Below are 14,124 nucleotides of genomic sequence, written 5' to 3'. Positions count from 1 at the left end.
TTCTGCAGCTGCTCTCTTATGATGCAGATCCTGCCTATGGCCAACTCTAACGCACGACCGTAAACGGATGTCCGATGTGTCTGGATTATGTCCATTTGGGTCGGCAAAACAGACACAAGCGTCCGTTTGGGGTTGTCCGCCCGTCGGTGTACCCAACCGGCCGCCGTATTTCAAATATTTGTTCGCATTATGAACTTAAATATAAATAAAAAAGGACATTCAAAATAATATATTGCAGTAACTTAAAAATTCCATAAAGTCACGTCCGAACATTGAAATTGAACTGAAAATAAAACAAGCATCAAAACTAGAAACCCTAGGTGGGGCCGTCACCGTCGCGCTGGCCGTCTTGAGTCGCCACCGTTCTCGTCGTCTTCGTCCATGGTGAGGTCGACGTACGGTGGTGGCTGCCAAAGATGGTATGGCGGCCCGTGCGGCGACTATTAAAGACGGGTGGGCCGCGCCTGCTATGGTTGTGGTGGGGCTGGTGACCACGGCTCTGCGCCCATCCACGAGGCTGGTGGTGAAGGTGGGCTCCATGACACCATGGATGTACATGTCCACGTCCACGACTGCCCCACCAACGCCGGGTTCCAGGGCGTGGTGGGAGGCTCCTCAACCACCTCCTCCTTCACCTCCAGCTCGGGTATGACGACGTCGTCGGTGGCCGACAATGCCATCACGCCGAGGCCCTCCTAATGGGGTAGTCGTGCTCCCTCATGGAGTCCTCAAGCACCCTCCTAACCAGCTCCACCTCCTCTTCGGCGGTCATGGTGGGAGCTCGTGGTGGCATGGACGGCGAGTTGGAGGGCGTGGGAGAGCACGTACGCACCCACGCACGACTTCGTGGCCGGGGTGGGCTAGGAGCACACGCACGACTAGCAAAGCGCGCCCGTGGCGATCTTGGAGCACGACCGGCAAAAAACGTTTGCCGACGTAGGTCGTGCTCGTCCCGAAATCATGTGTCCCACATAGGGGAATCGACGGCATACCTTGAACTGTTCAGAAGGTCCAGAGGAAGGCAGGCGCTCCGGCAGTTGATCTCTAGCAGACGGACGCGACCGCTTGCCAGGACAGGCAGCACGGGCACCGAATCTGGGCTGAGATGCTAGCCATTCGGGAGATGAGCGTTGCTCCACGACAGCGGCGTGGCCGTGTCCCTGTAGCGCTTGCATATCTCGGTCTTGATGTACAGCCGCATGCATAGTGGGGTCACCGGCGAGGGAAGGGAGAAGACGGGCGACAAGGTGGAGTGGGCGGCGGCGCTCTCGATGATGCGGAGGAGGACCCTGCTTCGTGTCGTGCTTTTCCTTCTTGCCGGGGATCCACTTCCACATTCCTATGGTGGCCGACGGGAGTGAGGGTGGCAGTCGGGAGCTAGGGTTTGGTCGTCGTGTCCGTGTGCGAGGAGGCAGTGGACGGATGGAAGTGAAGTGTGTGGAAGTGGACTGTGGGTCCACGGCTTCCACATTAAAAAGGAACGGTGGGGAGGGTTGGGCGGCTATCTTGTGGACCCCGCCAGGCGTGCTGATTAAATGTGGCCGGTGGGAAAGTGTTGCATGGCCGACAGGCGGGAGCGGATGACAAGACGACGCGCACGTGTCCGTCCAGTGTCTGTGCGGACACATAAGGGCATCTCCATTGCTGGGCGCTTAGGCCAGGCGCCAGGTTCGTAATCCTGGCAGATTAGCGGTTGCCGGGTGTAATCCTGGTGTCAACCCTGGCATCGACGCCAAACCACGCACCCGACGCTTGGTCATTTTCCTTCCAGCACTTAGCGTCTGCGTTGTTTAGTTAATTAGCGTCTAGCGTTGAGGGATGTGGCGCTTAGGTGTGTTTCAGATATGTATTTATTTATTATTTTTTCCATAAGCGCCTATGTAAGCTCCTAGCATTGTAGATGCCCTAACCGGTCCAAATTTGTGTCGGATTTGGGTCGAGCCGAATATGAGTTGGGCAGAATTTGCGGTTGCTCTCGAGCGTTGGACCGTGAATTTTATCCGTTTCGATCTAAACAGACTGAGTCGGATGAAATGAGGCCATGCGTTGGAGTTGGCCTAACAGAGTACAGCCAGAACACAAAGGTTGCACATGATCTTGCAGAAAAAGGCCGCCACAGCATCAGAAAATATATGTATGGTCCCAAGCCAGGTGTGGAGCATGCATATAGCTGTCTTGAAAGATTGTTCATCGAAACATATCAAGATATCTTATCAAACTATAGAAAGATGGAATAAAACTGAAAGCACAAGTGCTCCCTAGGTGGTTTTGATAATTGATGACAACATATCTCTTGTTGGACTAACATTTCTATCTAGCATGTTTCAGATAAGTCCAACAATGGAGTGGCATGGACTAAAGGTTGTGGGAACTCCTTCAAGATGCTAAGGACAAAGGATTGGCTAAAGCTTCAAGCTCAAGACTCTTCATTTTACATTTTAGTGATCCAAGATCACATTGAGTCCATAGGAAAAGCCAATACTATCAAGGAGGGATGAGGTGTTGCTTAATGAGCCTCTTGCTTTATGTGCTTAATGATATGCTCCAAAATCCTCAGCTACTTTTCCACTTCCACAATTGACCTAAACCCTAAGCCAAACTCGGTCATACCGATTCTTTCTATCCGGCGCCACCGAGTTTCACTTGTCATAAGCCACTGCCAAACCCTAGCAATTCGGTTCTACCGATAGGGATCTCGGTCTCACCGAAATGGGATTGCAAACTCTCTGTTACCTATTGCAATATTTTCGGTCCCACCGAGATATGCAATCAGTCCCACCGATATTGCAATGTAAATTCAGTGTTTCCTTTTTGTAACTTCTCGGTCTCACCGAAAGAGCAAATCGGTCCCACCGAGTTTGCCTGACCAACTCTCTGGTTAGCTAATTACCAAATTCGGTCTCACCGAGTTTGTGTAATCGGTCTCACCGAGATTACGTTATGCCCAAACCCTAACCATATCGGTCCCACCGAGTTGCATGTCAGTCCCACCGAAAATCTCTAACGGTCACTAGGTTTACATTTTCGGTCCGACCGAGTTTATTGATTCGGTCTCACCGAGATTGGAAAACTGTGTGTAACGGTTGGATTTTATGTGAAGGCTATATATACCCCTCCACCTCCTCTTCATTCGGAGAGAGAGCCATCAGACTAAGCCTACACTTCCAGCATCCTATTTCTGAAAAAGAACTACCTACTCATGTGTTGAGGCCAAGATATTCCATTTCTACCATATGAATCTTGATCTCTAGCCTTTCCCAAGTTGCTTTCCATTCAAATCTTCTTTCCACCAGATCCAAATCCTATGAGAGAGAGTTGAGTGTTGGGGAGACTATCATTTGAAGCACAAGAGCAAGGAGTTCATTACCTATACACCATTTGTTACTTCTTGGAGAGTGGTGTCTCCTAAATTGGCTAGGTGTCACTTGGGAGCCTCCGACAAGATTGTGGAGTTGAACCAAGGAGTTTGTAAGGGCAAGGAGATCGCCTACTTTGTGAAGATCTACCGCTAGTGAGGCAAGTCCTGTGTGGGCGATGGCCATGGTGGGATAGACAAGGTTGCTACTTCGTGGACCCTTTGTGGGTGGTTGCTTCTTCGTAGACCCTTCGTGGGTAGAGCTCTTTGTGGACTCGCGCAACCGTTACCCTTCGTGGGTTGAAGTCTCCATCAACGTGGATGTAGGATAGCACCACCTATCCGAACCACGGGAAAAACATCCGTGTCTCCAATTGCGTTTGAATTCTTCAAACCCTTCCCTTTACATTCTTGCAAGTTGCATGCTTTACATTCCGCTGCTCATATACTCTTTGCATGCTTGCTTGATATGTATTGTGTATGTTGAAATTGTGCCTAAACTCCACTTAAATCGAAAAAGTTTAAAGATTGCAAATTTAGCATTAAGTGTCTAATCACCCCCCTCTAGACACATCTACTTCTAGATCCTACAAAAACCTATGTATTCTGAGATTAATACTCCCTCCATAAAAAAATATAAAAGTGTTTAGATTACTAAATTAGTGATCTAAACGTTTTTATATTTGTTTACAGAGGAAGTACGAGATACGAATCGTAGCAATAGGCATGGCAAATGGATTAACACATAACGGCAAGGAAACCAACTTCTATTCTTTTGCAGCATGGTAAGAAAATGATATGGCGCTAAGCACCCCTGCACTGGAAAATACGTACACAGCTTTGACAAATCTGATGTCATAAATTGCATCAATGAGCAGCAACCACGGCCCCTGGGTCATCACCCTCAGTCCTCACGCTACGCTGCCTGGTGGCGCACCGCGACTCAGCCGCCCGCCCCGACGGCGGGAGGTGACCACCCAGACCGGCAGACCGGTCGCGATGGCGGAGTTAGGCAAGTGTTGCACTCATAAATGTTAATCTTTTATTTGACAACTACTAATCAGGCGTTTAAAAAAATGTTAAAATGTGCATAGTTAAAATGTTAAACATGCATATACAAATAAGTAGAATGAAATTGAAAAGAAACAAAGAAAACCAAAAAATGAAAACCGAAGAAGAAACAAAATAAACCAAAGAAAAAATGAAAATGAAAAATAAAACCGAGGAAACAAATGAAAAAAATGAAAAGGAAAAAAATGGAGAAGAAAGGAAACAAAAGAAAAAGGGAAAAAAACCTGAATAAAAGTGAATAAAACAGAATAGAAACAAAAATACCTAGAAAAACCTATGAAATGCTAGCGTGTTTCCTATCAAGTACATCGCGCCTTGGAATCCGTCACGAAACACATGCTACCCCAGTGGCTAGCAATGTAGGAGTAGACGCTCATGCCTCCTTCGGTATAGAAGAATCTTGTAGAAATTTCATAGGATAGGATTTCTATAGGAAAAATTCCTTTAGAGCCCTTTGATTTATAGGAATGAAATCCTATTCCTATGGAGGAATTCTTCCTATCCTTTACATTTTATAGGAAAATAAACATTATCTTAGACTCAATGGAAAAAAAATCCTATGATGTGAATCAAAGGGCATCTCCTTTCCTATTCGTACTCATAGGATTTGAGATACATGTCATCTCATTTCCTATGACTTTCCTATTCCTACGATTTTTCTACGCTATGAACCAAAGGAGGCCTCAACCTGTGATCGGCTCCCCTATTGCTACAGCGCTCCAGTGAGGAGATCCTTCCATCTCGCTGAATGCGAGATATAGCGCTGGCGCTTTGTCGCGGCCTCGCGGGCATCCTGTCGAACGGCAGTGGTGGGCTATGTTCTGTGCATGGCCAGGGCCAGGGGCCTGAACTGGTCCGGCCCAGGAGCACCTTTCAGGGTACCAGCATTTTTTCCTTTTATCCAGCGGGAGGCGTGCTTTTAAAAAAATTTTTTTTACTTATATTTCAAAAAAATCTGTGTAGCATATATGGAATAAATTAATTTACTTTTTTAAAATTTACATGGAATGTAAAAGTTTATTCATGCGGCTTTTAAAAACTGTTCGTATAATTAAAAATAAATTCGTGGAATTTTAAAAATATTCACATGTTTAAAATGTGTTCATCTTTTTTTGAAATGTTCATGAAACTCTGAAAAGAAAATTAAAATGATCATATCATTCAGAAAATTATGACATTTAAAAATGGTTCTCATGTTTAAATGAATATCCATGAAATGTAAAAATGTGTTCGTGCAATTTTTTAAAATGATAATAAGGTATAATAAATCTTTGTGCCGTTTAGAAAATGTTCACACGTTATAAATGTGCAGTCTCAGTGATTTCTCAATTTCTCATGCCAAAACTTTAGTACGTGTGCATGTGCAAGCGCCAGACTCCCCTAGACTCAAACTGCTGGAAGGAGGCGTCGCCAGTCGTGGATTGTCGTCCTTCCCGTTGGGTGCTGGCAGGGACGGTAGTCGTGCCCGACGATCTGCCTCAGCGGCTGCCAATGCCCTACTAGTCAAAGTGGATGATTTGAACCGGCACACCGTCTCGGACGCGGTCCATTCAGGGTGATAGGAGGAGGCAAGAGGGGAAGCATTTCGCCACTGGTTAAGAGTCAGTTAAATTTTAGTGTATAATTATTTGAACTAGGACAGAGGGATAGTTCAACTCTAATGTCAGAAAATTGAACTAGGACAAGAGCTGTTAGCACAAATGATGTTCAGGAGGAAGGGCACGACACTGCGTAAATCCGAGTTTGGGGCATTCCGGTGTCCCGCACCGTCCTCACAAGTGACAACTAATGGTTAATCTAAATCGGACAACAACACCACGCGCCGCCACTAGCTCCGCAATTCTCGCCTGTGGAAACTGATTATACCAAGGGGAAGGACACGATCAATGTTGTGCATCACCCTTCGCGATGCATACACTAACAGTCCGATGCGGGAATGACCATGTCCCTGCAAGAGCACAAAGGAACCATCGTCTGCTCCAGATTGCCGACTGGTTGATCATCGCCCATCATCACCGTTGTCGCTGGACCATAAGGTCAAAGCCCTTTCAGAGACCGTTGGGCCCACAATGCCGCAACCTAGAGGCAGTGCCGACATATTGGCCAGATCCACGGCACCACCCGCCCTTGCGCATGGGCTCGGTTACTTCAGTTTACTGAATTTCAGACGGTTTTGAGGGTCACGGGAAAATTTAGGTGTGCGATGTCAGAGAATTTCGAATCTTCCATGACACCGATCATTTCCCGGATTAGAACGTTGATGAAACTTTGGCTATGGCACCAGTTCAAGTGTGTGTAGTCAAGCAGTTCGGGAGTTCAGTTCATTTCTAACCTAACAATCAACAAATCGCCCTAAAATCGCAAATTTGTACACATTTCAGATCTCCACCCTAAGCTGGCTAGTTAGCCGCCGCCGCCGCCGCTAGGACTACGAGAGGACATCGAAGGCGCGGGCGTCCTTGGCGACCCGGATGAAGACGTCCTCCAGCGTGGTGTCCGCCACGCCCCACCCATGCACGGGGAACATGGCCCTCGCCGCCTCCACCGCGCCGAACACGCCGTCCAGCCTCACCTCCCGCTTCGGCAGCTCGAACTTCTGCGTCCCCGACATGCCGTAGACCTTCACCGCGCTCGGCGACAGCTCGGCGATCAGCCGGGCCACCACCTCCTCGTGCTCTGCCGCCGTCGTTATCGTCAGGACGCGGGTGCCGCCGTATCTTGTCTTCAGCTGCAACATTTTTTGCATTGCCAAATTAATGTATCACCTTCTTAATTTGCAGCAACCAAATGCTTACCAAGACCAAATGTTTTCCTTTCAGGTAAATTTTACTACCAACATCTTTTTCACCAAGACAACTTTGTTGATCAGCAAAGCATAGTACATCAGATTGTTGTTAATTCTGGGGTGCATACCTCCTTGGGTGTTCCAAGGCACTGAAAGTTTCCGCTCACGAAGATGCCGAGCCGATCGCACAGCTCCTCGGCCTCTTCCATTGAATGCGCTGAAATGTCACCGTATAGCAAGTCAGTTTAAGTGTAGATTTCTGTTTAGCATCTTTTTTTTAGAAGGAGGGAGGGGATCATCTAGTTGATGTTGGAATGATGGTGAATAACTGGAGGAAAGGCAGGGTGAAAAATAGGAGAGGCACTCATTACTTGTAAGTATGATGGTGCATTCCTTCTTTGCTCGCTTGATGATGTTCCACAGATCGTTCCTGGATATCGTGTCCAATCCGGTGCTCGGTTCGTCCATGTAAACCACCTGATTTATCGCAAACGAAAATGATGGTGGTCATTGCTGAATTGTTTTGAAGATTGCGTGGAAGGGAATGAAGACATGATTGTGGGAAGTACTTTAGGATTGCCGATGAGTGCGATAGCGACACTGAGCCTTCTTTTCATGCCACCACTGTACTTGCTTACAGATTTGTCGCCGAAACCGCAGTGGAAAAGATTCACGCTCTTCAAGGATTCCTCGACTGCCTGGATTAACAGACATGATGATAAAATAAGATGAATTTCTAGTCCTTGCAATAAGAATGTTATGTTAATATTGTACAGTAGTAATCTGCTTATTATTTTCTAGTTCATGGTTTGAAACTACCTTCACTAAAGCAGCACCCGAGAGATTCTTCATTCGACCATAAAACAGTAGATGCTCTCTTCCTGTCAGAGTCTCCCAAAGCAAACTGCATATATTAGTTGGAGAATTTTTTGTTGTCATCCCAACACTGACAAAACCATCTTCAGAAGGAAAATGCAAGACTGGTCACTTGTGATCTTACTCGTGCTGCGGACATACACCGATGCTTGCATATATTTCATTCATATCTTTTCTCAAATCCATTCCATGTATGTAAGCAGTTCCGCAAGTAGGCGCCACTAGTCCAATCATCTGCATATATTGTAGCCATGGCCAGTGTCAACTGTTTTTTATGTTGCACATTTTCGGTGTCTTAACAGAAATTGAGGTACTCACGATTCATGAGAAATTAGTGAGAAATTGGGGTTTTTGTTAATGGCCTCTGACACATGATCACTGTCTAAATAAAATTTATTCCGACAACACACGCATACGGGGTCCCAAGCAGACTTTGGACTGTCACTCACCATGTTGATGAAGGATGATTTCCCTGCCCCATTGGGACCAAGCATTCCGAAACACTGCCCTTTGTGCAATGCGAGCGACAACCCTCTCACCGCAAGCTTGTCGGGGTTCCTGTTGTTTCCACGGTACACTTTCTTTAGATTGTGGCAGATGATCATATTCCTAGTGTCCATTTCCTTCAGTAACCGTTTCACCACCTTTTGCTGAAAGTCAAAATTTGAACAACAATTCAGAACTGTCTGCCTGCTAAACAGTTCAGCTATAGCATATATGGATGCTTAACTAACCTCGAGGAAAACATCATCCTTTGCCATATCAGCAAAGACCCTCCTGGATCTTGGATTCGCCCTATATGATGGTGACGAGTGCTTGGTCGACAGAATTCCAAAGAGAAAAATAGGATGCCATGCAGGTCTGTGGTCCAAAAAATATGCCACAAGAAGCAGAAGTATCCATTCTATAGACGTCAGAATCAAAACATCTTTCATCCCGTTGATCGGGTCGTTCAAGTCCCCCCATTGCATTCCAGGCTTCCCCATGTAGCTTCCTGCAGCTGCATACTCTGATAACTCATAAACTCCTCGGTAGAGGGAGAACCCGGGAACAAGCTCCATTATCACTAGCCAAGGCCCTAGTAGACATGTAAAACAATGTTATACTCATTAAGAGTGGTTTGAAATCAGTGACATAATTGGAAATTTTAGGTGAATTGTAGAGAAGTTACTTACTTGGAAAGGTAGTATCCTCAATGAACAACTTCAATAGCGCTTCTCCGAGAAGGCCAGAGCCAAAGACATAAATGTAACTTATTACTGCAACACAGAAAAGAAAAGACTGATCCTGATTAGGATATAAAAGGGGGAGGCCACATATTTGAGGAAATTAAATAATAGGCCTGATTTTACTGACCACTAGCAGTCTTGACCGATGAGAAGAATGACGCGAGGAGAAAGGCTAAAACAATTTGCAGGTTGATGTAGATAAAAAAGAACAAAAACTGTATAACATAGCTGTTCAATCTGAATATGTCGAGACCTGCAAAAGAAATCAGAGTTCTCTGTATGATTTATATATAAGCTTTTTCGCCCCCAGGCCTGTGCGTGGATTCAGTTGACACATACACCATAACTGAAACTTAAATTTAGTTAAACTGGAGTCAATTTAGGACCTATAAGTGAGCCGAAAACCGCAAAGAAGGTCACGTATGCTCCTGAAAGGGAAAGGAAGTAGGAATACGATATCAGCCAATACGGTCCATCCTTGAGTCCATGCATTTTCATCATTAGTCTTAGGTTCTGCTGCTTCTCATAAACAAGATATGTTAATATTACCTGGAAATAAAAACAACTGAAATCAGTGCCTCGTCAAACACTAAGACATACTCCCTCCGTTCGGAATTACTTGTCTTGGAAATGGATGTATCTAGAACTAAAATACATCTAGATACATCCATTTCTGCGACAAGTAATTCCGAACGGAGGGAGTATATTTCTTGTAGTACTTACTGGAAGGAGTAAATGATTGTAGAAGACGATATATATAATGAATATATATAATGAACTCACTGGAAGGAGGAGTTGAACCGTCCATGTGAAGAAGAGTGCGTCGAGGAGAGTTGTGAGGTCCAGTTTCATTTTGATTGCAGCTTTGGGCATCTCTTTCAGAAATTCTAGGCGCATTTCCGCATTCACTCCTGAAAGAACCTGCTTGAGATATGCAGTGGATGCCTACGGTTCAAATGCATAATAATCAGCACTAAGCGGTAAAGAAACTATGCAGAGGCCGGAGGTAATCCTCCTTTTCTAAAAAAACAATGTACTGGTAAAGAAACTAATTAAGGCGGCTTATTCTTGAGTATGAGCTTGAAAGTAAGCTGCAGGCAGGTTTGTAAGTATAGTACCATATTAACCAACCGTGCAACGCGCAAAACTGTCATGGAATGGTGCCCATTGTCCCTGCTGAAGCTGGAGTTGTACGAAACGTATACGTGGAACAGCCCCTTGCTTGTATCAAGAAAGTCATAACCTGCAAGATTGCACTCCAAAATGAGACATTTTTTACGCAACAAAGAACTACTCCCTTCGTCCCATAATATAAGATCGTATGGCAAGCTAAAACAGCTTGCAAAAACGATCTTATATTATGGGACAGAGGGGGTACATCTGAAATTCTGAACTAAAAGAAAAGTAATATCGAAAGTCGGATCAGGCTACCGGCAAGGAATTCATTTGATCTTCTCCTCTTATTTGCACGTTTATAACCGTTGAACAAACGACGATCTATCACCGATGAACTCGCGCACCACATTGGCAAACCTTGAACACACTCCATGTCTGTCCCATTAATTTCACAAAGAAGAAGAAGAATTAAAAGCTGCTACGTACTGTGCAAAGAATATTCATAAAAGGAAAGGAACAACAACATGCATCATGTATGTAAAACACCTGCATGATATTGTATCAATTATACAGGGAAAAGAAATCTTTTACCGAGTTGGAGCGGCATTCCACCATCAGAGTTTCCTGAAACATTGCGCTTTTGCCACGAACAGTTTGATTGGATCACGTATAAGGTCTCGTTGGGCACGAGGCCGGGCTCGACGAACAGCTCATGCGCGGGCAATGTTCTGGAGCCCTGGATGTATGGATTGACGGATTCAATGCACGTCCTCCCAAAGAAGAATAACAAAGCAATTTTGGCTGATCAAACAACTCACAGGGACTACTTTGGAGAGGTGGTCAAGAGAGGATGAGGAGTTCATAGTTTCAGTCGGCATGAGAAAATAGTCTGAAGGAGAGAGGTCTGCGAACAGCCCCCTTCCAAGGCCTGTCGATGGAGAAAGTTCAGTCAAAACTCAAAACAAACCGCACGTGAGTCATCGTTGGAGAGTACTATTATTTTTTTATTTTACTTTGGGAGAGGCCACGGTTGAGTCCGGTGAGGAGCACGGAGACCGGGGCGCAGGACGCGTTGGTGCAGCGCGCAGGGCGGCCGTGCACGAAGGCCGGGACGACGGGCACCTGCACGAGCGCCGGCCACCTGGGCGGCGCGGCCACCTCGCAGCTCATGGCCTGCGTGGGCGTGGAGTGCTGGACGCCGCACTGGCCCCCCTCGCAGCCGCACCGGAACGGGGGCCTGTCCAGCTCGCGGTCGACCACGGCCTGGATGCCGACGAGGAGCGCGCAGAGCAGCACCGGGAACGCGGCGATGGCCGCGTTGGTCCTCCAGTTCCTCCTCTGCAAAAACCAAACGCGCGTCGGTCGTCATTCCGGCCGAAGAGAAGACGACAAGAGAGAATCAATTCAGAGGCAGAAGAAAATCAGTGACGACTCACCTGGAAGGCGAGGTTCTTGAGGAGGAGGGCATGGAGCTGCCTGCAAAACCTCACGAGGGCACGGCCACGCGTGCGAGTGCGGCCGCCGGGCGCAGACGCCATTGCCGGCGGATCAAGGTTGACTCGCTCGCGGCGGTCGGAAGGAAGCAAGAAGGCAAGCTACTACTACTAGCTAGCGGCACACGGAGAGCGCGCGCGGGCATATACAATACATATATACTACGAAGCGGATCGACGGAGGAGGGAGGACCTAGGTCAGCGTGGCACCTCGTGGCGCGCGCGCGCGGCAGGGCGTGAGCATCACGCGTGCCGCCGCCGTCCGCGGCGGAGCGCCTCCATGGAACCTGGCACCGCACGCGCTTCCTTGCTCGCTCGTTCGATCTGCGCTGCGCTCGGTTCAACGCTGCACCGCCCACCTTAACTCCGGCCGGGTGTTACGCTCGACGCACACTACTACTACACCGGAGCAGTACGTAACCGGTCTGATCCCGCTCCCCGCCCCCGCGCGCGCGCGGCCGTTACGTAAGGAGGAGGTGACCGACGACCGACCGGGCTTGGCTTGCTGCATGCACACGTCGATCTCCTTCTCTCCCCAGTCCCCAGGCACAGGGACGCTCACATATACTTATATAGTGTACGCAGCAGAGTTGGATTAGTTTGGGAGTTATCTCCACTTGGTCTGAGATACCAAGAAGACAGTTAAGAACCCAGATCAACAAGGAAACATGATGCATCATCGTTTTCACCGTTGTACAAATATGGCAGCATCGATCACTGTACGGAGGCGTACGTACGTGGGAGTGACGTCATTGTATGTCCATCCTGGGCTGCTGATTTTGTGCATGGCCGGCCGGCTAGCTTCCCATGACCAACGTACGCGGTTCCCTTGGAGTTATCGAACCCCCGTCATTTACGTTACATTACGTACTCCGTATTTTTCTCCAAAAAAAAACGTACTCCGTATTAAGAGTATACATAGTATATACTGTTCCATCACCGGATTACGACGTCGATCTCTTCTTCGCGATACGAGTGAAGTGATCAGAGCGTCGTCCGTGTTTCCGGCCGGCCGGTCCAAACAAGGATCGATCGACTTTAATAAAATACTCACATTTTCCCCGGCCGTACGTGATCTGCTTCGGCGTGCATGGCGCGCGTAGCTTCTATGCAATCACGGCTTCAGATCCGCAACATCGCTGAAGGGAACAGAGACGCACGCGATGTGTCTATGCGGATGCCGAGCAAGCAAGTGACGTGCCGTTATGTGAATCCCCACGCAGAATTGCAGGCCTCAACATTTGAGACGCTTGTTTCTCAAGCAAAACAAATGTTTTTTTTCTCAAATATGCACAAATGTGCGTATCATATATTAAAGAAGATAAGGCAGAGAGTGCCTTCATCGTAGTGGTCAGGCAAATGGGGGTGCCGGACATCGCCCAGGTTGGACCAGCACTTAGAGAAGCACTGATCCGGGGGGTTAAAATAAAGATGACTCTCGGGAGCGCAACTCCCAAGGGAAAAGTAGGTGGTGGTGAGGCAAATGGTAAAACCAAGGTTGGGCTTTGCTGGAGGAGTTTTATTCAAAGCGAACTGTCAAGGGGTTCCCATAACACCCAACTGCGTAAGGAACGCACAATCAAGGAACATAACACCGGTATGACGGAAACTAGGGCGGCAAGAGTGGAACAAAACACCAGGCATAAGGCCGAGCCTTCCATCCTTTTACCAAGTATATATATGCATTAAAGTAAATAAGATATAATAATGATATCCCAACAATATCCATGTTTCAACATGGAACAAACTTCAACTTCACCTGCAACTAGCAACGCTATAAGAGGGGCTGAGCAAAAGCGGTAACATAGTCAAACAACGGTTTGTTAGGAAAGGTGGGTTAGAGGCTTGACATGGCAATATGGGAGACATGATATAACAAGTGGTAGGTAGCGCGACATAGAGATAGAACGAACAACTAGTAAGCAAAGATAGAAGTGATTTCGAGGGTATGGTCATCTTGCCTGCAAAGTTCTCAGAGTTGTCGAATAAAGCTTGATCCTCGAAGGCGTACTCGACAGGTACCTCATCACGTACTCGTCTCCCGGCTCTACCCAAAACAAGAACACAAGCAATGGAACAACAATCAATCACGGTGCAATGCGCAAGCAACATGATGCAAAACATGGCATGATATGCAAGATATGATATGCAATGCATATGCATGCACCGGAAGGGAAAGAATGAGCAAAGCATCATCTT

General features: G+C 47.1%; 1 protein-coding gene across 1 annotated transcript; it reads right to left on the bottom strand.

The window, feature by feature from the left end:
* Nucleotides 1-6,677: 6,677 nt before the first annotated feature.
* On the bottom strand, nt 6,678-12,044 carry LOC125537467 (ABC transporter A family member 8-like). Its single transcript, XM_087528594.1, has 18 exons — nt 11,869-12,044; nt 11,446-11,770; nt 11,251-11,360; nt 11,024-11,168; nt 10,748-10,867; nt 10,435-10,559; nt 10,100-10,261; nt 9,703-9,865; nt 9,444-9,569; nt 9,263-9,346; nt 8,822-9,165; nt 8,537-8,737; nt 8,212-8,321; nt 8,031-8,115; nt 7,781-7,909; nt 7,583-7,688; nt 7,340-7,428; nt 6,678-7,154 (listed from the first exon to the last, which is right to left on the bottom strand). Exons 1-18 carry the CDS (start codon nt 11,968-11,970, stop codon nt 6,855-6,857), a joined length of 2,826 nt encoding a protein of 941 aa, XP_087384720.1. The 5' UTR covers nt 11,971-12,044; the 3' UTR covers nt 6,678-6,854.
* Between the last annotated feature and the right edge of the window lie 2,080 nt (nt 12,045-14,124).

Source organism: Triticum urartu, chromosome 1A, assembly GCF_056163025.1.
Source record: "Triticum urartu cultivar PI428250 chromosome 1A, HENAU_Tu73, whole genome shotgun sequence".
In the NCBI taxonomy this organism is placed as follows: domain Eukaryota; kingdom Viridiplantae; phylum Streptophyta; class Magnoliopsida; order Poales; family Poaceae; genus Triticum; species Triticum urartu.
This window is presented reverse-complemented; position numbering and strand designations above follow the sequence as displayed.